This window comes from Urocampus carinirostris, chromosome 11 (genome assembly GCF_059441175.1).
Source record: "Urocampus carinirostris isolate Australia breed hairy pipefish chromosome 11, RoL_Ucar_1.0, whole genome shotgun sequence".
NCBI lineage: Eukaryota > Metazoa > Chordata > Actinopteri > Syngnathiformes > Syngnathidae > Urocampus > Urocampus carinirostris.
In genome coordinates, this window is record NC_142359.1 from 39296177 (window position 1) to 39320077 (window position 23901).

Consider the following 23901-nt stretch of genomic DNA (forward strand, 5'->3'; position numbering starts at 1 on the left):
ATTATACTATCCTGTCCTTTAGTAAGGAAAAGAGAGTTTTAAAAATGCTTTACTTCTTGTTGGTTCTTGCATTGAATTTGGGGGTGACACGACTGGATAAGTTGCGGAATGAGGAAATAAGGGGTGACTGGTTTGGTGAGAGAGCTTGCTGAGAGGGTTCATGAAAATATTCTGAAATGGTTTGGACATATGCAAGGAATGGATGAATGTTGTTTGACTAAAAGAGCATGTAATGCAGAAGTGGTGGGAAAAAGAGTGAGAGGAAGGAGGGAATATGGCTTTGGTATATAGCTAGACAGTGGATTAACTCTTCAGTGACAATCGTAAAAATAAGGATTATGGATAAAAACATGAACAAACAATACTTGTTAAGCTTGTCTAAGGACACCTATATTGCAAGGTGGATATTTTTGTCCTTTCTAACATTTTAAGGACAAAAACGTTTAATTTTAATTCTTTATCATAAGGATTTCAGTTATTTTATTATTCCTTATTATTCTATATTTTTATTATGTATTGCATTTTCTTTTTTTTATCATTGATGTGTTTCATTTTTTTCTAAGACAAACATTTAATCCTTATTTTTTTATTGTCAATTATTACTTTAAACATTACATTAAATAAAAATTTGCTTATTCATTATGTATATGGAGTGTTTTAATGATCATATTAAGATGCATTGTTATTTTCGTTATTATTAATCATTTTGTTTTTTAATATTTTTTTCAAGGTACAAAATTGTAGTTGATTTTTTTTTTTCCCCTCAAAACTAACGACAAATGGTGACTTTTCAGATTCAAGCCGCTACTGCACACTCCAATGCACGGGCTACATGCGCAGCTGGCCGAAGGGCGAGCTGGACGGCGAAGTGGATGGCGAAAAGGACACTTCAGGCCTGACCTGCCTGGTGACCATGTGCCGCTTGCAGGGCCACTCAGCCCATCAACCCCCCAAAGACGTTAAAGTCAAGCCCACTGTGTTCGTCACTCGCTGTGCCATCGACGGCAAGTTCACTTTTGTAGAGCAACAGTGAGTTTACCCTCTATTATAAAATTCTTCAACCGACTACAGAAGTACTTCTTTATTGACCCTTTACACACACACACACACACACACGAGACCTAACCACATGATACCATGACGGACGGTAGTAACCCTCAAACAGTGGAGGAGGCCAGTAAACGGTAGACAACAATAAGAACAGCTGTACTATTCAACATCCTTGGCAATGTCTAGTCTAACCAATATTGTGCGGCTGTTTTATGAGTTGGCTCACCTTGTTCGAAATACATAAAGCGCTCTTTAGAGAATCGGAGGACAGCATTAGACATGCGAACTAGCGACCTATACAGTCCTCCTGACATATTCACACATCTTAACAGATGGGCCAGTCTGCCTGACTTCAGTCAACACTATTTGCACCACCATGTTTATGGAGTATCCCCATACAATGGTGCTGACCTAAAAGCTTATAAAGTTTGGAACCTTACCAGTTCTTTGTAGCTGTTGAGGTCATTCTTAAGGAATTCAGTTTTTCACTTTTTCCTCTTCACAGAGCGACGACCGTCATTGGTTATCTCCCGCAAGAAATTTTGGGCACGTCTTGCTATGAGTACTTCCACCAGGATGACCTGCAACACCTGGCAGAAAAACACAGGCAAGGTGATGGAGCATGGTGGATTACAGTAACTTTAGAATTTGGCGTAATGTTAAAGGGACACTAGATGTTGCTGTATTCTGCAGTGCGACCGAAAATTACTGCTAAGCACCAGGAAGAATACAAACTACTGAGTCTTAATGTGATCAAACCGCACCACTTTTCGTAGTTTTCTTTGCCCTGCTTTTCAAAAGTTTTTTTGGGGGAAACTCATTGCAGCAAGATGGGGACAATCATGTCTTCTCCCTCCATCCGAGCCTAATGTTATATAAAGTAAATACAAATTTCTTGACCTATGAGTATTTAAAAAGAATGCACATTTATATGAGATTTCATGTATTTTTGCTTTTTTGAATATTTTAAATGAACAATTTTTTTTAACTACCAAGATGCGCTAAACATTACACGCTGTCCCGTTAAAGCATCAAGTAATGGTTCACAAGTTACCATCGGATCAAATTGGGTCATGGTTTACCAAAGATTTCATAAATTGGCAGAATTATTCCCTTTTTAACTACTATTTAGCTTGTTTGGTTTTCTTTAAAGAAAAAAAAAGATATTTTTAATTTGCAAAATTGTCTATTCACAGTAGAAAACATTTGATATTTCTGTAGGATTTCTTTATCTGACATTAGTAAAATATCTCTGAAAATAAGTAAAAAATGTCTATCATTATTTTACAATTCAAGAGGCCACTTTATCTTTTTTGCACACCTGCCATTAGAAATATTCTGGTTTTTATTTTTTATATTTCTAAATACTTGTTTATACTGTTGATATTCTTAGCTGTTGTCCATTATTCATTGTCTTATTGCTGTAAGAAAAGAAATGTCCCCATTGTGGATTATTTTATGTTATCTTAAAAAATAAATTTAGTTGACTGGTACTAAATGTAATATATTTCTGACAATATGTTGTTGTTTTAACTATTTTACAATGCTGTAAATAATAAAAAAAGATTCTGCCGTTGAATAAGGTTTTATATATTTTTTTTTACGCTAGTAAAAAGTATTAAATTCAGGAAATTTTCTTCCAGCGTCCTTTTGATCCGTTTCCCCCACTATTCCTATGATGGCGGTGTGCACGGATGAGGCGACTAATGGCTCTACATCTATTCTGTATTTCTTACCATTCTTTTCAGGGCCATCTCTACCCTAAACAAGAGCTCAAAACTGAATAGATATCTTGCCCATGTATAGGAAAAAAATTGTATCATATTATTGCACTACTTTTCATTGTAAAATTGTTAGGATGCACCTACAACTTAGGCAAGTCCCCAACCACTACCAATATTTTTATCCTGACATTCTTTTTATCTTAATTTTCTCTTATCCGTGTTGTTACATGTTTATCCTGGAGTGCCGTTTCTAATCTCGTTTTGTACAATATTCTCTACGTTATGAATGACAATAAAGACAATTTTATTTATAATTTACCTTTGTCCATTGTTGTTGCAGTCCTGCGCAGCAAAGAGAAGCTGGAAACGAAGTGCTACAAGTTCAAAACAAAACACGGCTCGTACGTTTCGCTCCAAAGCCAGTGGTTTAGTTTCACAAATCCGTGGACCAAAGAAGTGGAATTTGTGGTGTCGTCCAATCGAGTGGTCTCGTAAGTTTAAAGGTCAAACTGAGATGAGAAGGTACTGCCACTCTGTTTTACAGCAAACTGCTGCTTTCCTTCAGCACCCCTGCTGGCCATCAGTCAAATTTTAATCACACAAAAGACGATGAAGCAGCAGGAAGCTCCAAAGGCTCTCAGGGTAAGAGCAATCCCCTTCTTTAGATCACTGCACATTCTATCAAAGTTTTGAACATGACTTTTTTTGTTTTACAGAAGAATCTAAACACTCAGCCATTATTCCAGGCCTCACAAGTGGAGTGGGCAGGATGATCTACGCAGGCAGTATTGGGACACAAATTGCAAACGAGCTCATCGATACCTACAGGTGATACTTGTTAAAACACTTTTGAATTATTTGAGATATTTTCACATTTTACAGTTAACTTACAATGTCTTTAACGACAAACAAGGTCTAAATCCATTTATTGCTAAACTGGAGAATCTTCAATTGTGCAATGTTTCTGTTTTCCCACAAAAACATAACAGTAAGTTGTGTGCACAGAAAAACATGTCGCTACCACGCATGCTTTTTTTCTCATCCCTTCCCTAAAGCTATTTTTCTATAATTATTATTTTGCTGAGGTTTAAAGCCCCAATGTGTAATATTTGACCACGGGATGGCACTGTGTTATTTGTTACAAACGGGGGCCACTGATACACGGCACATGGCAGCAGAGTGCTGGACAAACATGTCGCAGACTTAAGTGGTAATCACTGTGTTAAAAAAATACAAACTTCTTAATCTATGATTTTTTGATTAAAAAAAAAAAACATGTTTATGATAGTTCATATATTTTTGCCTAATATTCAAATTGATGTTTTTTTTTTTTTTTACTGTATGTAAGTTTTTTTTTTTGGACCACTAGAAGTCACTAAATATTATACACTGTCCTTTTAAGTTGCAGCATAAACATTGTACGGAATTTATACAAACTATAGATATATTTATGTTCCTGAATTTAAAAGAAAATTGAAAAAGTGTAAAAACACACCTTATTTCAGAATTTTCCTAAAAAAAAAAATCACTCTTCATAAAATTCATCGATCAATGAACATTTAACTTTTCAATTTTGATGTTCCCCCACAAAATATATTAGTGATTTGCACAAATACACATTAGGTAGTGCTACACTTTGTGTCCTTTTGTAAATTTTGTTGTAATTCATATCTATTACAGGGCCAACTCTTCTCCATCAAGTGGCGTGTCCAGTCCGTTTGGTGCAAGCCAGAGTACACCGGAATCCCCACAAGCAAGCCGAAGCGTCAGTTAATCATTACTGCTAAAGGCTGAATTCAAATTCACCGTTGCAGTTAACATTGTCGTTTTGCAGCTTTTGAGTCGGGAGGACGAAGCAGGAAGTTCATCAGAGTCCAAGACTGAGGCCATACCTAGTGTTTCTGAAAGGACAGGTACTGAAGATAAAAACAGATGTTATATACAGAAGGGCCGCAGGGATACTGGAGCCCATTCCAGATATCTTCGGGCAGTGGGGAAGGGACACCCTGAACTGGTTGCCAGCCAGTCGCAGGGCACACAGGGACAGACAATTAGCGCGCTCATTCACACCTAGGGACAATTTGGACCGGCCAATTAACCTAACATGCATGTTTTTCGTATGTGGGAGGAAACTGGCGTGCCCGGAGGAAACCCTCGCAAGCACGGGGAGAACATGCAAACTCAACACAGTAGGTTTGATCTCATGACCTCAGAACTGTGCCGCACACGTGCTAACCACTGCGCCGCCATGCTGCCTCCATGATCTGCTACCTTATCGTGGTGGAGGAGTTTGTGTGTCCCAATGATCCTAGGGGCTATGTTGTCGGGGGCTTGAGGCCCCTGGTAGGGTCACCCATGGCAAACAAGTTCTAGGTGAGGGGCCAGATAAAACGCAGATCAGAAGACCCTTTATGAAGAGTTTAAACATTGGTCCACAATTTCCCTCGCCTGGACGCGGGCCACCGGGGCCCCTTTCTGGAGCCAGGCCTGGAGTTGGGGTCCACTGGCGAGCGCCTGGTGGTTTGCTCACGGGGGTACGGCCGGGCACAGCCCGAAGGGACGACGGGGGTCCCTCTTCCCATGGGCTCACGACCTGTAGGAGGGGCCAAAGGGGTCAAGTGCGTAGAGAGCTGGGTAGCGGCCAAGGGAGGGTTCCTTGGCACGACGATCCCCGGCTACAGAAACTTTTGGGGCATGGAATGTTACCTCTCTGGCAGGGAAGGAGCACAAGTTGGTGTGTGAGATTTAGAAGTTCCGACTAGATATAGTCGGACTCACCTCCATGCACGGCTCTGGTACCAGTCCTCTCGAGAGGGGTTGGACTCTCTTGCCCGTGTTGAGAGGCGCAGAGCCGGTGTGGGCATATTAGTTGCTCCACGGCTCAGCGCCTGTACGTTGCGGTTCACCCCGGTAGACGAGAGGGTAGCCTCCCTTTCGCATTCGGGTGGGAGGACGGGTCCTGAAAGTTGCTTATGCACCAAATAGCAGTTCAGAGTACCCACCCTTCTTGGAGTCTTTGGAGGGCGTGCTTGAGAGCTGCCCCCTGGGGACTCCCTCGTACTGCTGGGAGACTTCAACGCTCACGTGGGCAATGACAGTAAGACCTGGAAGGGTGTGATTGGGAAGAACGGCCCCCTGTCCTAAACCCGAGTGGTGTATCGTTATTGTACTTCTGTCCCCGTCATGGTTTGTCCATAATGAACACCATGTTCAGACATAAGGGGGTGTCCATATGTGCACTTGGTACCAGGACACCCTAGGCTGTAGTTCGATGATCGACTTTGTAGTCGTTTCGTCGGACGTGCGGCCTCATGTTCTGGACACTCGGGTGGAGCTGTCAACTGATCACCAGCTGGTGGTGAGTCGGCTCCGATGGTGGGGGAAGATTTCGGTCCGACCCGGCAGACCCAAGCGTGTTGTGAGGGTCTGTTGGGAACGGCCAGCAGAATCTCCTGTCAGAAGTTTCAACTCGCATCTCCGGCAGAACTTTTCCCATGTCCCGAGGGAGGCGTGGGACATTGAGTCTGAGTGGACCATGTTCTGTGCCTCCATTGTCGAGGCGGCTAATCAGAGCTGTGGCCGTAAGGTAGTCGGTGCCTACCGCGGCGGCAACCCTCATACCCATTGGTGGTCACCGGCGGTGAGGGATGCCGTCAAGCTGAAGAAAGACATTTTGTCAAAATGCCATTGACACTGTGTACAGTAGCAATGGGGCGCCACTGACCTCGACCCGGGACGTTGTGAATCGGTGGGCGGAGTACTTCTAAGATCTCCTCAATCCCACCGACACGTCTTCCTCTAGGGAAGCAGAGCCGGAGGACTCTGAGTTGGGCTCTCGTATCTCTGGGGTTGAAATCACTGAGGTGGTCAAAAAGCTCCTCGGTGGCAGGGCCCGGAGTTCATTAGGGCTCTGGATGTTGTGGGCGTGTCATGGTTGACACGCCTCTGCAACATCGCGTGGACATTCGGGACAGTGCCTCTGGACTGGCAGACTGGGGTGGTGGTCCCCCTCTTAAAGAAGGGGGACCGGAGAGTGTGTTCCAGCTACAGGGGAATTACACTTCTCAGCCTCCCTGGTAAGGTCTATACAGGGGTACTGGAGAGGAGGGTCCGCCAGGACGTCGAATCTCCGATTCAGGAGGAACAGTGTGGTTTTCGTCCCGGCCATGCAACACTGGGCCAGCTCTATACCGTCTGCAGGGTCCTTGAGGGTGCATGGGAGTTGGCCTATCCGGTCTACGTGTATTTTGTGGACTTGGAGAAGGCATTTAACTGCGTTCTTCGGGAGTATGAGGTACCGCACAGTCTTATCCGAGCTGTGTGGCCCCTGTATGCCCGGTGCCAGAGTCTGGTCTGCATTGCCAGCAGTAAGTTGGATTCGTTCCCGGTGAGGTTTGGACTCCGCCAGGGCTGCCCTTTGTCACCCTGTTCATAACTGTTGGCTTCCTCAGGCTGCGATTTTTAGCTCTCGCTGGAGCGATTCGCAGCCGAGTGTTAGGCGGCTGGGATGAGGATCAGCACCTCTAAGTCCGAGACCATGGTTCTCAGCCGGAAAAGGGTGGCCTCCGGGTTGGGGATGAGATCTTGCCCCAAGTGGAGGACTTCAAGTATCTTGGGTTCTTGTTCACGAGAGAGGGTAGGATAAAACGGGGGATCGACAGACTGGTCGGTGCAGTGTCTGCCGTCATTCGGACCCTGTACCAGTCCGTCGTGGTGAAGAGGGAGCCGAGCTGAAAGGCAAAGTTCTCGATCTACCGGTGGATTTTTTCTCTATGTTCCTACGCTTTCCAAAATACGAACAATGATAATAAAACGTGTACCTAAACAATTATCATCTAAATGTGTAAATGCTGATAGTGAAGATTAAACATATGTAAGCTAAAAATACCAGCTTGGTGGCCTTGGGGGTAGGGCGCCCGCCCCGAGACTGGGAGGTCGCTGGTTCAAGCCTCGGCCGAGTCATACCTAAGACTTACAACATTGGTACTCATTGCCTACCAGCTGGGCGCTCGGCATTAGGGGTTGGAATTGGGGGGTTTGGTCACCTAATGACTCTCAACACATCAGTTGGGTTGAGCAAGTGGGCTGGGAATCCCCTCCTCTGTATCAATCTCCCAGAAAGAGTCAGAAATATGAACGTGTTCATGACTCTAGCCACCTCCCACTACGGGGATATGGTTCCGGTATGTATGTATGTAAGCTAAAAATATAGAACAGTTTACTGTACTTTTGAGCAGAAGTTCGAAGGGAGACACAAACCCTTCTCACATTTTGCAACAATTTCCGTCTTTATCTTCTCAGTTTTACTTGTTTCTTTCCCCTTATCACTAAATTCCTTGGGACCCAATATTGTCCCATTATCAAAAAAGTAAAAAAAATGGTTAAGGTTAGAGCAGGGGTCAGCAACCTTTTCGGTGTGGATTGCCACTTTCAAATTTCCTTGTAAATCAGTTTGCCACACCAAGATTCATGACTCGCACAATATTTTTTTTATATCCAACAGAGCTGTAATTTTACACCAGTCCAAATATACAACATGGATATACATTGAAATCGTATAACTGACCAATTTTATCTTCCACTATACTTGTTCATCAACAAACTAAAAACTGAATGTGAGCAACGTGTGGAAAGGCCTGTAGACATCCATGACTTCAACCATTCTTCATCAACAACACAAACTGTATAGATAAATTTATATAAAAAAAGAAGTGATATGGACAAAGAAGTGATATGGACAGCTACCATGCCATTGATTAATAATCTTATTTCAGAAACTATCAAAACTTGAAACACACACACACATTAGGACTTTTTATTCAGGAGTTAGCAAAGGGGGGGGGGGGGGGGGGTGGCAAGCATTTTACCTACCAAAATCTGACTCCCCTGCTAATATGGACCCTGTTTGAGATATAGACTTGTGACTTCTAGGGTACCCTTCTGTGACATAACTATGTTAGCACAATGATTTTGAAGAGCTACAGAACGTTTCCCATAATATTTCTATTATTAGTAATAATAATAGTAGTAATAAAACTAGATTTATCGAACACCTATTCAGTAACACATCACAAACTATTTGTGTACAATTAGTTGTGATCGTGGATATCATAGCGTACATTGATTCGTCTCCGGTGTTGGTGACTTTTTCTTCCGTGTTAACAAACGAATTTGTAGAATTATTGTTTTAATAAACGCGTTATATAGACTACGATCGCTTAATTTTTTTAAATTAGCTCACTTTATTGTTTTAATAAACTTATTATATAGAATGCGATCGCTTTTGTCAGAAGCGCAGGGGAGTCGAATTTAGGCACGACACCGTACCTGGACACAGCTCCTTTTAATGTATCCGCCTTTTCAGACTCGTCCTTGAATTCATGTTTATGTTTCATCTCGTAATGACGTTTAACACTTGACGTGCGAGGTACATCGCTCTCGAGGTATAATGCACAAACGGCACGGTCAGTTTTTGGACAAAGCCCCATTCGTCTGTCGACGCTGGCTGGAGAGAACGAGATTTTTCCACTCGAGGAGTCGTCATGATTTGGCTGTCGTGATTCGTTCATTTATCGCGCGCTGGTGTTTCTGTGGGGTAAAAATGCGCATTAAAAAAAAAAATCATTATTACTTTGCCGTGCGCTCGCGTGCCACTGGTTAACCCCTCACGTGCCACTGCTGGCACGCGTGCCAAAGGTTGCCGACCCCTGGGTTAGAGGAGTAGAGTATGGGTGCTTGAAATCCTTAAAAATGCTTACATTTTAATTTTGTGTTTTTAAGGTCAGAAAAATGCTTGAAATTTGGGTGAAGTGCTTGAAAATGCTCAAAATTATTGCCAGTGCCATGCTTCTTGTAAGTCTGACTCCATAGACCACGCAATAAATTTAGAAAATCTGCTGGAATATGACCCCGGGAGAACAGCTACATTTATAAAACAGTCTCTTTTGACTCGGTTCACTGAGAAGAGTCTGCTCTTTTCAGGTTCCAAACGCTGTTTCTTTTTTTAACGCTATATTAGCAATAATAACACTACCTTTGCACCAAATTACTTATTATTTAGTGATTTGGTATGTTTTTCTGGGGATTCTCATGAAATATCAATTAAAAAATTCACAGATTGAAAAACACCTTTTGTTTCCGTGTTGCGCATGCATTGTTGAAGCAGAATAGCACAATTCGTGTCAGTTTATAGTATCCCATTTATGCAAAAAGATCATAGATTATTGATAGGAACAGCTCAAATAGCACAAATTACGTGCTAGCAACAAGATAGCAACTTTATTTTAGTCATCAAAGTCAACACAAAAAAGCTGGGAGAACTGGAAAAGAGAGCATCCTTTGAGAGCACATAATGTCCCGCTAAGCCCCGCCCGTGGTCGTGTATTTTGTGTGTGTCCTAGGCGATTCGTCCCAGCAGGACTTGGACAACATTCTGGTGCCGGGCCTGAGCAGCTTTAGCAGCGACGAGGCGGCTATGGCGGTCATCATGAGTTTACTAGAGACGGACGTAAACATGGGCCAGGCAGGGGACTTTGACGACTTGCACTGGCCCTTCTAGGGGACCCGCCACCTCATCTCATCTCATTAGCTGCACCGCTTATCCTCAGTAGGGTCGCGGGGGACCCGCCACACTTTTGTCAAACGAAAAAAAAACAACCCTGTTCACTCCTTGAGGAAAAGGCCAATCTGCATGAATGTGTCTTCCAGTGGAATGAATCACAATTTTCTTTTTGCCCTGTTTGACGACGTTAGCGAGGCAGTTTCTTCAATGACAGTTTTTTTTTTTAGGTCTCCATCACCAAATGTATTTTCTCTTTACCGTGGATTTATTCAAGACTCGCTGCGAAGATGCACACTATGCCTCAGGCCTTAATCTACATCATTTGTATGACTTTTCTTGCTAACTGCAAGACAGCTTGGAAAAAAAACACAAAACAAATATATATATGGTTGAAAAATCATGTCACATTAAGCACGCTTATTAAAATCCAAATTTGTATTGACCACCCAAGGTCAAATTTTAATATAATTGTTTACTCACCCCTTTGGACATGACATATATATATATATATATATATATATTATATATATGGATGAACTGCTTGTAATATCTAAAAATACCTAACTTAATAATAGAATCAAGAAGTCTTAAATAATTGAAAAGTTTTGTTGGTAATAATACATTTTGTTAATAACTTTGACTTGCATTAAATATTCTACAAATTTGTAACAACTTACTTTTTCAGGGTTTCTTGAAAAATGAAGTCGCATCTAACACAATCTTTGCAAAAGGCGCATCGTGGAAGTTTTTTTTCTACTCACCACTGCAACCACTGGCTTGAAGTGTAACCACGGGTTCTGTGGAACATTTTGCTTTTGGAGAAGAATTTAATTTATTATCATTTTTTTAAAATACAGTTAAAAATACAACCAATCATGAACATTACATTTTTTAACCTATTAACGATTCAAGAAAGATATTATCCCTGCAAAATATATATTTTTCCTCATAAATTAAAAATATCTTTTAATTCTTTTATATAACATTTTTAAAATGTGGCTGTGCATGATGGTAAAAAAAAGTCCACAACACATCTTTACATGATCAAAGTTTAATTATTTCAAACACAAGTAAAAATACCGACAAAGCAAATATTTAGGCTACATTTTACTTTCATTTATCCAGAGAAAATCTTATTGTCCACACACAAATGTATTAGCTAATAAGTTCAAATCAATCTGCAACTTGTAACTTTAAAGAATATTGGAGCTGGTCTTGAAAATAGGAAAAAAAAAGATTGTCCTTTTGTGGCATATCACTCACTTGCTGTACAGTTTTGTGAAGGTTATATGCTCGCGGATTGTATAAATCTTTTAATGGGGCCATATCCCCCACCCCTCGAAATTGGATTACTGTATTTTCTCGACCATACAGCGCACTGTACTTGCAGTCTGTTATGTTTCTTCTCATAACACTATTACACACACAGATAAGGCACACCTATTAATACAGCACGAGCTCTAGATGCAACCCATATTACAATAGCATAAAACTGCGTATTTAAAAATAGAGCGGGAGCAATACTGAGTTTGTGATTTAAGAATCAATTACAAAGTACAACATTTCGAAATAATCCTTAATATGTGTAGGCATCGTTTAACACAGGTTGTGTTTATCACGTGAAAATTCAAAATGGCGACATTGGTTCCATAGAGTATTATTAAAAGTTTCAGATATACTGTTATCCTTCACTACTTTACGCTTCTTGTTTGTATTCAACGATCCATTATCCTTGATCACAAATTGTCAGCGTACTTTTGTCAGGCCTGGCGGCTCTTTTTTTGCCTTTATGTCAACCAAAAAGTGATCAACACTCGTGCGGCCACGATCTATGATCCCCTATCCCTTTTTGCTTCAAGCAGAGACTGGCAGAAAACATTTATTTGGAGGAGGTGAACTGTGATGGCCTGCCTTAGGACAATTGAGCTACTATGTTCGGTTGCCTATTTCTAAAAGCAGATGCCAGCAAAGTGCATTTTTTTCTTCCATTTGGGCCACTGAAGTGTTCCATTGTGGTTCGCTTACACTGTTTTGGCCGCAATCAATAATCCCCAGTCGACCATTGCTGAGAGCAGGGGCTGAGAAAGCAAATGTGTGTCATGCATGTTGGCTTTTTCTTTCTTTCTGCCTAAAATTAACAATACTTGTGTAGCCACGAACCATTATTACCAATTGACTATTGCTGAGAGTGGGAGCCAAGAGATCAAATGTGTGCCATTTGCATTGGCTCTTTTTTCCGTTTTAATTCTCTGCCAAAAATGGACAGCACCTATGCGGCCACAATCCATTATTCTTGGTCGACTATTTTTGAGAGCTCGGGCTGGCATAACGCATTTTCTTTTGGTTCGGGCCACCGGAGGGTGCCTTTGTGGCCTGTTCTTTCTGCTATCTGCTATCCTCAGTCGATGATTGTTGAGAGCAGGGGCTAAAAGAGCCAATTTGTTTGTGTGGCGGCCCCTTTTTGCTTAAAGTCAACGGCACCGGTGTGGCCAGTCCATTTTCCCTGTTCGACTATTGCTGTGAGTGAGGGCAGGCGGGAATGGAGGGGCTACTTTACAAATTTTTTGCCTATCACCTGGGGTTCTGGTTCCCATTACCTGCGATAAACAACGCGTTACAGCACAGAAAAGGCCCATGCACGTGAGAGGTATTGCAAAAGACAGAAAACAGCATGCCGACGCGAAAAATAAATCTGTGGTGGTGGTTGTAAAAACCACATTCTTCTGCATAACACATATATTCATTCTTTCATATACAAGAGACGCCCACACTTCCTCTATATAATGTTTTTATGGTTTCCTCTACCACTATCTGCTTAAGAACAACACACGCGTACGACATGCTACACATTTTCAAGAAAATCTAATCATTTTATGTGCGCTTTATACTCGTGAAATTACAGTAATGAAAGGGAAAAGACTTAAAAGCCCAAAATGTATTTAGTAGGACAATGTTTACTGATAATCTGTTGTGCAGGCGGAACGGTTAACGACATGGTCCAAACGTTCGGTTATTTAAGCTAGAGCCCGTTTTGTATGTTGCTGAATGTCTCCGATACTGCGGCAGCCTTTTGTGATCTTAGCTTTGCTGCTGAGAATATGCAACACAATTCCGTGCATATTTTTTGTGGCGGTCACTTGTGAATTGTACCCACAATGCATTGCAAATGTGACGAATATTTGGGGTCAAATTACCACTTGGAGTTTTTAAAAAACAAAAAAACTGAGCTTCTTCCTTCATCCAGCCCATGCACACTTTTCAGGTTGTACCACTGGTTCCAAAAATCTTGATACAGAATGTGATGGTGTTGCCTTTGTTTTTGAATGTAGAAAATCACCAATGCAGTCTGTGTGGCTTTCAAGGACGCTTAAAAGAATGTTAAACTTAGAATCCACCATCAGAAAAAAAAATGTTTTTGTCCGTCTGTCCGTGATAATTGTTTTTGATGTTTCTGCTGTATGGAGCGGAAGTTCCGCTTTGAAGTAAAAGTACTTTTTCTGTAGAATCGGTCAAGTGTAGTCATTTCTTGGCTGCTGTTTTATTGCAGAATTATCTCCAAAATTAGAATATTCTGATAAAGTTCTTTTTTTTTTTTTAACTTTTTATTTCTCACACCAATTTTGACAGGTTTGATTCCACCATCTTACATCAACACAAAATATATACACATGACACACTCATAAATAACAGAAGGAACAACAAAGAAGAAAAAATACTATTAATAGAAAAGAAGAATAAATGTTCATACAATACATCCATACAAAAAGAAATATATATATATAAAAAAATAATAAATAAAAATATACACCCCAAAAAAATAAATTAAAAAAATACATAATAAATAGGGGGAGGTATTTAGACATCAAGTAAAATTTGTGTGATAGGCTTCCATCTTTTCTCGAATTGATCAAGTTTCAGTTGAAGTCTTGCAGTGATTTTTTCCATAATGTACATTTGCTTTAATTTGTCTCTCCATTGTTTTATGTCAGTAGGTTGTGGTTTCAGCCAGGACACTGTGATCATTTTCTTTGCTACCAGAAGCATTACCCTTAGTATACAGTATATTTCTGTTGACCAGATAGTAATTCTTCTGGCAAAATTCCTATTACGTAAGCCTTTGGGTCCAACCGCAACTCCCAGCCAGTAATTAATTTTATTTCTCTGGATACTTCTCCAAAAATTTAATATTACAGGGCAATTCCAGAAAATATGCGTAAAGTCTCCGACCCCCCCACAGTTACGCCAACATAGATTTGAGGTATTTTTATATTTTGAAGCGATAGAGGGTGTATAGAAGAATCACATTTTTACTTTCCATTCAAACTCCCTCCAAGTCGGGCTGTTGGTTATTTTGTGTCCCTCTTTCAATGTTTTTTCCCATTCGTTGTCTTTTATCGCTACATTAGTTTCTTGTTCCCATTTTTCCTTAACTGCCATGTCCTCATTACTGAGATCCATTCTCAGGGCTTTATATAGTTTTGATATAACCCCCTTTATTGATTGTCCTTTTGTATATGATATTAATAATTCCTCTACCTTAGTTGGCTCCTTACATCGTGTTTCTGGAGGTAATGCCTTAGTTGCAAATATTTGGAAAAATCATTTCTGGGTAGGTCAAATTCTTGTTGGAGTTGTTCGAATGATTTCATTGCCTGTGCTTCCAATACTTTGGTAATCAACATCAGTCCTTTTTGGGCCCATTTTTGAAACCCTACCTCCATAACCCCAGGTTTAAAGTCTGGGTTTTTCGCTATTTTGGTAGCCCTATTCACAGATCTTGATATTTTTAATTTTTTTTGTATTGTTGACCAAGTTTTAATAGTTCCCTTAATCCATTCATTCTGGATTTTTAATTTCTTCCACTTCGTGACTGATATGTATGGTAACGATTCCACAGGCATATTTGGACAAGATCGCTGCTCCATGTCCACCCATATCATATCTTTGTCTGTAGTAATCCACAAGATGAGTGCTTTAATTTGAGCTGCCCAATAGTAATATTTAATATTGGGTAGGTCTAGGCCCCCTTTTTCTTTAGGAGCTAACAGGGTTTTGTATTTTATTCTAGGTTTCTTGTTTTTCCAAAGGAATTTTGTTATCAATTTATTTAACATTTTAAATGTGGATGCCGGGATCAGAATTGGAAGGGATTGAAACAGGAATAATAGTCTTGGTAATATGTTCATTCTAATTGTTTCGATCCTTCCGATAAGACTTAAGGGCAAAATTTCCCATTTTTCCAAATCTTTCCTTATTTCTTTTATCAACATTCCATAATTTGCATCAAACAGCTGTGTGGAATGTGGTGGGGTGTAGCTCAGGAGTAGCTCAGGAGGTAGAGCGATCGTTTTAGGATTAAGGGATCCCAGTTCGAATCCCGGCTTGTCCGTGTTACATGCCGAAGTGTCCTTGGGTAAGACACTGAACCCCCAATACCCCCAATCAGCAGGTTAGCGCCTTACATGGCTGCACAGATCACGGCCGCTATTGGGAAATGTGAAGCACAATGTAAAGCGCTTTGGGAAGTCATTGACTTGAAAAGCGCTATATAAATGCAGATCATTTCATTTCATTGGTGTAATGGTCACCCCCAAATATTTAAACCCTTTATTTGTCCATTTAAAATCAAATCTTTCAATCACATCTGTTGGACATTTTCCTGATATCATCATTGCTATTGATTTGCTCTCATTATTTGAATACCCAGCTACTTCTCCATATATTTTAAGGCTCTCCAACAGTGGTGGTATTGATAACGAAGGTTTCTTCAGCATTACCAACAGGTCGTCTGCAAACAATGATATTTTATGTTCTGTTCCTCCTTCATCAAATATCCCCCTTATTTGCTCATTTTGTCTAATTGATTCTGCGAGTGGTTCTATGCTTATTGCAAACAAGAGTGGGCTTAAACAATCCCCTTGCCAGACTCCTCTTTTGATATCAAAGAAATCTGAACAGTGACCATTTAAAACGAGATTTAGGATTTTTATAGATTATTTTCACCCATTCAACAAATATTTGAGGGAAGCCAAAAGCTATAAGTGATTGATGTAAGAAGCTCCATTTCACCCCATCGAAAGCTTTTTGTGCATCCAAGCTCAGTAACATCGAGGGTTGGGTCTTAGATTTTGTGCTCGTAATTATGTTTAGTATCCTCCTAATATTGTTTGCACCCTGCCTTCCCTGCCAAACCCTGTTTGATCATTTCTAATTAATTTCGCTATAAATTTCTGCATCCTTTTTGCCAGTATGCTTGTAAGAATTTTTAGATCATTACAAAGTAAACTAACTGGTCTATAGCTTTCACACAATATTGGGTCTTTTCCTTCTTTGTGCAAGACTGTTATGATGGCTTCCGACCATGATTTGGGGGGATCTCCTTTTGTTAGAGCATAGTTAAATACTTTATGCAGTACTGGTGTTAATTCTTCCTTAAAGCTTTTGTAGAACACCCCCGGGAATCCATCCGTTCCTGGTGATTTATTTATTTTTAAGTTATTTATTGTATCTTGTATTTCCTGTTTCGTAATGGGGCGAATAATTTCTAATGTATCCCCCCCTGTTAGTGTTGGTAAATGTAGTTTTCCTAAAAAGTTTTGTGCCGTGTAGTTATCTAAGTCATTTTCTGAGTCCTTGTATAATTCTTTATAATAATCTGCAAATGCTTCTGCTATACCTTTGGGTTTTACTAAACATTGTTTAGAGATTGGATGTTTTATTTGTGATATAATTCTATCTGTTTGGGCCTTTTTAAGTTGGAAGGCTAGCAGTCGACTGGCTCTATTGCCCATTTCATAGTATCTCTGGTTCACAAAGCGCAGAGCCCCTTCTGCTTTATTTGTCAAAAGTTCATCTAATTTGCTTCTGGTTGTTTTTAATACCTGTAATCTGGATTCATTTGGTGTTTTTTATGTTCTTCTTCTAGTTCCTTAATCTTATCCTCCAATTCCTTCTGATTCTTTAAGCGTGTTCGTTTCAGTCGGGACGATATTTCAATTAATTTCCCCCTTATTACAGCTTTCCCTCCTTCCCATAATATTGATGGAGAAACCTCATTGTTGTCATTGATTTGGAAATATTCTTTTATACACCGTTTTATTTCCTGTACTACGTTTTTATCTGAGAGGAGGGATACATTCATCCTCCAATACCTAAAATGGGGTTCATTGTCTAAACTTAGTTTCAAAGTAATTGGAGAATGGTCACTTATAGTAATATTCTCTATACCACACTCTACTACTGTATGCATATGTTGTCTTGAAATGTAAAAGTAATCAATTCTCGAATAGCTGCCATGCGGGTTTGAATAGAAAGTATAGTCTTTAGTTTGGGGATTCTTCTCTCTCCATGGATCTATCAATCCCAATTCTTTAGTTATGTTATTCAACATCCTCGACCTCTTTGTATTTGTTCCATGTACTGAAGGATACTTGTCCACTTTGCAATTCTGTACAGTGTTAAAGTCACCTCCTATAAGTAACATTCCCTTCGCACAGTTGGTTATTACTTTAGCTAATACTTGAAAAAATGTCCCCTTTTCCTCAATTGGTGCATAAACATTCATTATTGATATTTCCCAACCGGCCATTGACCCTATAATCATTATATATCGCCCCAGATTGTCCTTCACTTCTTTTTCGACTTTAAACGCCACCCCTTTTCCAGGTAAAATTGCTACTCCCCTCCTTTTACCATAGGATGCGTAGAACACCTGGTTCACCCATTCTCTTTTTAGCTTCTTATGTTCAATCTCTGTCAAATGTGTCTCTTGTAATAAGGCTATTGAGCTCTGCAATGTCTTGAGTTGATTCAATATCTTCTTTCTCTTGATGGGGTGGTTTAGCCCATGTACATTATATGAAACAATATTTAGATTGCTCATGATTTGTATTGAGTCTCACTGATTTTTGAAGCATACAAAAACACTACATTAATTACTAACACCTCCATTGACAAACCAAACCAAATAACTAACAAACATATTGACAAGCACACATAATTCCCCACCAAAAAGAAAAAAAACACACCCAAAAAACAAAAACCCATGTCTTCCAAGAGTCCAATCGGAGAGTTGTGGCTACCCTCCTGGAAATATGCACTCAGTGCGTGAACAACTTTTGTACCGTCGTCCATAGTTATAACTAACTAAATATTTTAGCGTAGCTCTATGCCAATATATATATATATATATATATATATATATATTGTTTTAATTTAAAGATAACAATTTTACTTGGTATTTTACTTACTTCTAACTTATTGAATTTTTAATAGAAAGGGCAGATATGGTCCTTACTCTTTCACCCCAAATCCGAATTTGGCTTCGTTTTGCTCCATGAGAGCTTGTAAGTCACCTTCTATGATGGGGGTGTTCCTTTGCCTTCCTCTCAATTCCGGTCACTGTGGTCCAAATGTTCTTTGACAACATCTTTTGCAGTGTCTCCGTGTTGTCCTCTTCCACTTCGATCCCCATTTCTTTTAGCAAAGTTGCTGCTTCCATCAGTGTAGAGAATGTTCTTATTCCTGAGTCCAAAAACATCTTCAGCTGGGCGGGATATGGGGATTGTGCCTTTATGTTCTTTTCCTTTAACTTTTTGATAACGTCCCTTACTTGTTTCCTCTTTTTTTGGATTTCTGTGGTGTAATCTTGGTTGAAGTAAACGGTCTTTACGTTGTCTTCCGCTTCCATGCTTCTTTCATTACGGATTCTTTCACTATGTAGTCGGTGAAACGTACGATAATTGCCCGTGGCAGTGCTTTACCTTGAGACTTGTTCACCAGTGAGCGATGTGCCCTCTCAATGCGCAAATCCATATGTCCTGTTGTCGGAATGTTCGATTTAATAAAGTTTGTTATGAAGCCGATTGTGTCGTTCCTCTCGGCACCCTCCGGAATGCCATGTATTCTAATGTTGTTCCGTCATGATCTCGACTCCAAGTCCTCACACTTTGTTGCTAGTTTGGCGGTTTGTTGGAGCAAGGAGACTGTTAATTGTTCTAGTCTTGACGTTCGCTCTTCCGTGTTAGCATGCAGCTCCGCCATGCTTTCCACCCTCCGCTCCAGCAACACAGTGCGCTCCAGAAGCTCTTCGATGCTTTTTTCCAGTCTTGCCATAGCAGTCTTGTTCTCACTGGCTGCTTCAGTGTGTTCTTGCCGTAATTTACGGATTTCATGGAGGATGGCCGAGTCACGTCCCTCGTCGACCGATGACATTCCTTCTGCTCCCTCGATCTTTTTCTCCTTAGCGCCCGTTTCCTCAACAAGTTTCCCCTTCTTGACCATGTTTTGTTGAAGAATTTCTCTTTAATATTAGTCACAATTTGTACCCTTTCTGTCTTTCTCCAAGTAAGTATTACATTACTCTTTAGTGATTTTTGTCAGAGCTACTTTCCTTGCTGCCGTCTACCTCATTGCGCCACCGGAAGTCCAAAGTTCTTTATTTATATGATAGAAAAAAATGTCATACATTAACTAAAATATGGCATGTATTTTAATGTTTTAATATTTGAGTTTTTGCCATAATCAATAATATCAAACTCAAAATTAGGTTGTGTTATACTTAACCCCCCCAAAAATAAAATCTGATTTTCTATCAGATCTATTTAATTAAACATTGCTTTTGATTGGAATTTTCAATGTACATTTTTTTCTTACAAACTTATTTAATAATTTTATTATTTAGTTATATTATTGTTTTATATATTCCTAGACCACTTAATCCAAAAATTGGGTCATGGTATACCCACCCACCTTAAAATTGTATGAGTTGTTTTTTTGTTTTTTTTTAAATTGACCATTCTTTTTTTATTACATTTTGTAATACATATCATTATTTGTCATAAGCCCTTAACAGAAAAAAAGGCCCAAAGCATTATGTTTTCACCCCCATGCTTCACAGTGGGTATGGTGTTGTGTTTTTAATTAAAGGGTTTTTTGTTATATCTTACCAAGTCAAGTCATGTTTATTTGTATAGCCCTTGATCACAAGGAGTCTCAGAAGGCTGCCCAGACCACAGATTATTGCAAACTACAGACTATTATTACACCACCCCCTGTTAATGTAATGGGACATGTTCTAGCTCCAGCTGGTGTTACACATTTGTTTTATATATATATATATATATATATATATATATATTGTTTTTGTTTTGTTTTACCTCATCTGCAATATAGATGGTAAATGTCAGTCTCACACAACACCATTTACTTGTTGACATTAAGGATGATTTATTGAACAAGTCTCATTCAATCACGTGATATCCCTTTTAACATCTCATCTCATTAGCTGCACCGCTTATCCTCAGTAGGGTCGCGGGGGTGCTGGAGCCCATCCCAGCAATCATCGGGCAGTGGGCAGGGGACACCCTGAACTAGTTGCCAGCCAATCGCAGGGCACACAGGGACAGACAACTCGCTTGCTCATTCACACCTAGGGACAATTTGGACCGGCCAATCCACCTGAAAATAGAATATAGAATAGAATATACCTTTATTGTCATTGTTACAAAATGGGTTAACATATTGTGACAACGAAATTGGGCATGAGACTCCAGTTTTACACATTCACAGTGAGGTATGAGCCAAGAAGATAAAGGAACAGAGAGATAAGGTTATAAAACAAGGGGGATAAGGCTATAGTTATAATTTACATGGTATTTACACAAGAAATGTCGGCATGTGGGATGTTACATACAGTGTTGTCGTGATACCGTTGGTATCGTAAGGGTTGTGCAATATTGCATTTGGTGCAAAGTCATTATAGTGCAAAAAATAGTCAGCATATGCATTGGTGCAAACATAGACGACATAGTGCAGAAAAAAGGAAATGGTCAGACATTGTGCAAGGTGAGCAGTAAACGTAGTGCAGTCGACATGTGCAAGAACATAGACATTAGTACCATTATATTCGTGTGAGGTAGTGTTGGCACAAGTTTTCAGGTTTTTTGTGCTGTGTCTGTTTTGAGCAGTGAACAAACATAGTGCAGACAGCATGTACGTGAGTACCATTTTACATTTGTGTGAGGTAGTTTTTTGCAACAGTTTTCAGTTTTTTTGTGCGGTGTCTGTTTAGGGTGGTAATGGCTGTGGGGAAGAAACTGTCTCTGAGTCTGTTTGTTTTTGCTTTGTGTGACCTGTAGCGCTTGCCGGAAGGCAGCAGGTCGAAGAGGTGGTGGCCGGGGTGAGAAAAGTCCATGATGATGTTTTCTGCTCTGCTGAGGTAGCGAGAGCAGGCAATGTCCTCCAGACTGGGCAGAGAGCAGCCGACGATTCTCTGGGCTGTTTTGATGATCCTCTGGAGCTTTTTCCTGTCTGCTGCTGTGCACCCAGCATACCACACCGTGATGCAGTATGTTAGGATGCTCTCCACTGTGGCTTTGTAGAAGGACACCTGCAGCTGCTGTTTTAAGTTATTTTTCCTGAGCAATCTCAGGAAGTGCAGTCGCTGCTGGGCCTTCCCTACCACCGCTCTGGTGTTTGCAGACCAGGAGAGGTCGTCGGATATGTGCACACCCAGAAATTTGAAAGAGTGGACTCTCTCTACACAGTCTCCTTTTATGGTGAGTGGTGCTGGATTCCTGCCATTCCTTCTGAAATCCAGAATCAGTTCTTTTGTTTTTGTGGTGTTCAATATGAGGTGGTTTTCCGAACACCACGTTGAAAGTGACTCCACCTCATCCCTGTATGCCGCCTCGTCCCCTTCAGAGATGAGGCCGATCAAGGTGGTATCGTCAGCGAACTTAATTATAGTGTTTGTGGGGTGGGTCGGTGAGCAGTCGGAGCTGTAGAGGGTGAAAAGCAGGGGGCTCAGTGCACAACCTTGGGGGGAGCCAGTGTTCAGTGTTAGGGTGGGAGAGACGTGGGTACCGAGTTTCACCGACTGTGGGCGGTTGGAGAGGAAGTCCATTATCCAGTGGCAGATGGAGGGAGAGAGTCCTAGGTGTGCAAGTTTCTCCACCAGGATCTCCGGGATAATGGTGTTGAAGGCTGAGCTGAAGTCCAGAAAGAGCATTCTGACGTAGCTCCCCCGGTGGTCCAGGTGTTTCAGCACGGTGTGAAGTGCTGTGTTTATGGCGTCGTCAGTGGAGCGGTTTGCCCTGTAGGCAAACTGGTGGGGGTCCAGTGTGAGTGGCAGGGAGTTTTTGATGTGCCGGGACACTAACCTCTCGAAGCACTTCATGACCACAGGCGTAAGAGCTACAGGCCTGTAGTCGTTGAGGCTTTCCACTGCTGACTTTTTGGGGATGGGAATGATGGTGGAGGTTTTGAGGCAAGGTGGGACGGTCGCCTGTGACAGGGACCGGTTGAAGATGGTGGTGAAGACCCCAGCCAGCGGATTGGAACAGTCCCTGAGTACCCTCCCTGGTACTCCATCCGGGCCAGTTGCCTTCCTGGGGTTTATGGTATTCAGCGCACACCTAACTTCGTGCTCCTGAAATGTGAGAGAGTTGCTGCTGGTTGTTGGTAGGTGTGATGTGGCTGTTTGTGGCCTACCAGCTTCAAAGCGAGCGAAGAACTGATTAAGGTCCTCAGCTAGTGAAGCCTCAGCCTCAACAGCTGCCAGGTTGTGGCCTCTGAAGTTGGTGATGTGTTGGAGGCCCTGCCACATCCTCCTCGGGTCATTTCCAGCGAAGAGGTGCTCGATCCTCCTTGTGTAGGCTGCTTTTGCTTCCTTGATGCCTCTCTTCAGGTCAGCCCTGGCCACCCCGTAAAGAGCCTTGTCTCCAGACCTGAAGGCGGTGTTGCGGTGTTTGAGGAGGGTGCGCACCTCGCTGGACATCCAGGGTTTTTGATTTGGGTAGTTTTTGATTTTTTTATATACTGTGACTTCATCCGTGCAGTAACGGATGTAGGATAAAAAGTAACGGATGTAGGATAAAAATGCATGTCTTTGGAATGTGGGAGGAAACTGGAGTGCCCGGAGGAAACCCACGCAAGCGCGAGGAGAACATACAATCTCCACACAGTAAGTCCGGTAGCTGGATTTGAACCCACACAGGAGGTTCCCAAGACCTTAGAACTGTGCCGCACACGCGCGAACCACTGCGCCGCCGTGCTCCCCCCCACCCCGCCTTTATCATATAAATACAAAATAACATTGCCATCAATTGGTACTTTACAAGAATCGTTTAACAAAACACCATAACTGTACCTTCCAAAACAACTTACTTTGTTTTATATGGTAACAAAATATACATATTAACATCACAGTACAACCCAGACATGGGGACTTGAGACTTAGTGACTTGGACTCGAGTCGACTCGAGTCGCTGTTTTTATGACTTGTGACTTGACTTGGACTTGGCAATCTAAGACTCGGGACTTGACTTGTGACTTGACTTGCCCAAGAAAAAAATACTTGGGACTTACTTGGGACTTGAAGGTGAAGACTTGAGACTTACTTGAGACTTGCACATGTGTGACTTGGTCCCATGTCTGGTACAACCCAACCCATTCCCGCACAACTTAGCATACCTCACCCTGTTGCTTGTGCTAACGGACGACTCACTCGTACTATTTCACTTTTTATAAACTTTACAGACATCACAAACAACCTTTACAAACATA

General features: G+C 41.1%; 1 protein-coding gene across 1 annotated transcript in view; it reads left to right on the forward strand.

The window, feature by feature from the left end:
* LOC148357335 (basic helix-loop-helix ARNT-like protein 1) overlaps positions 1–13840 on the forward strand; it is a 33206-nt gene extending 19366 nt beyond the window's left edge. Inside the window, exons 10-17 of the mRNA XM_088346852.1 lie at positions 795–1029; positions 1556–1662; positions 3115–3265; positions 3340–3416; positions 3491–3602; positions 4455–4539; positions 4609–4687; positions 10175–13840. Of these exons, the coding sequence (XP_088202978.1) occupies positions 795–1029; positions 1556–1662; positions 3115–3265; positions 3340–3416; positions 3491–3602; positions 4455–4539; positions 4609–4687; positions 10175–10332 (1004 nt within the window). The 3' untranslated portion in view covers positions 10333–13840. The remainder of the gene's footprint in view (positions 1–794; positions 1030–1555; positions 1663–3114; positions 3266–3339; positions 3417–3490; positions 3603–4454; positions 4540–4608; positions 4688–10174) is intronic.
* The last annotated feature ends 10061 nt before the right edge of the window (positions 13841–23901 follow it).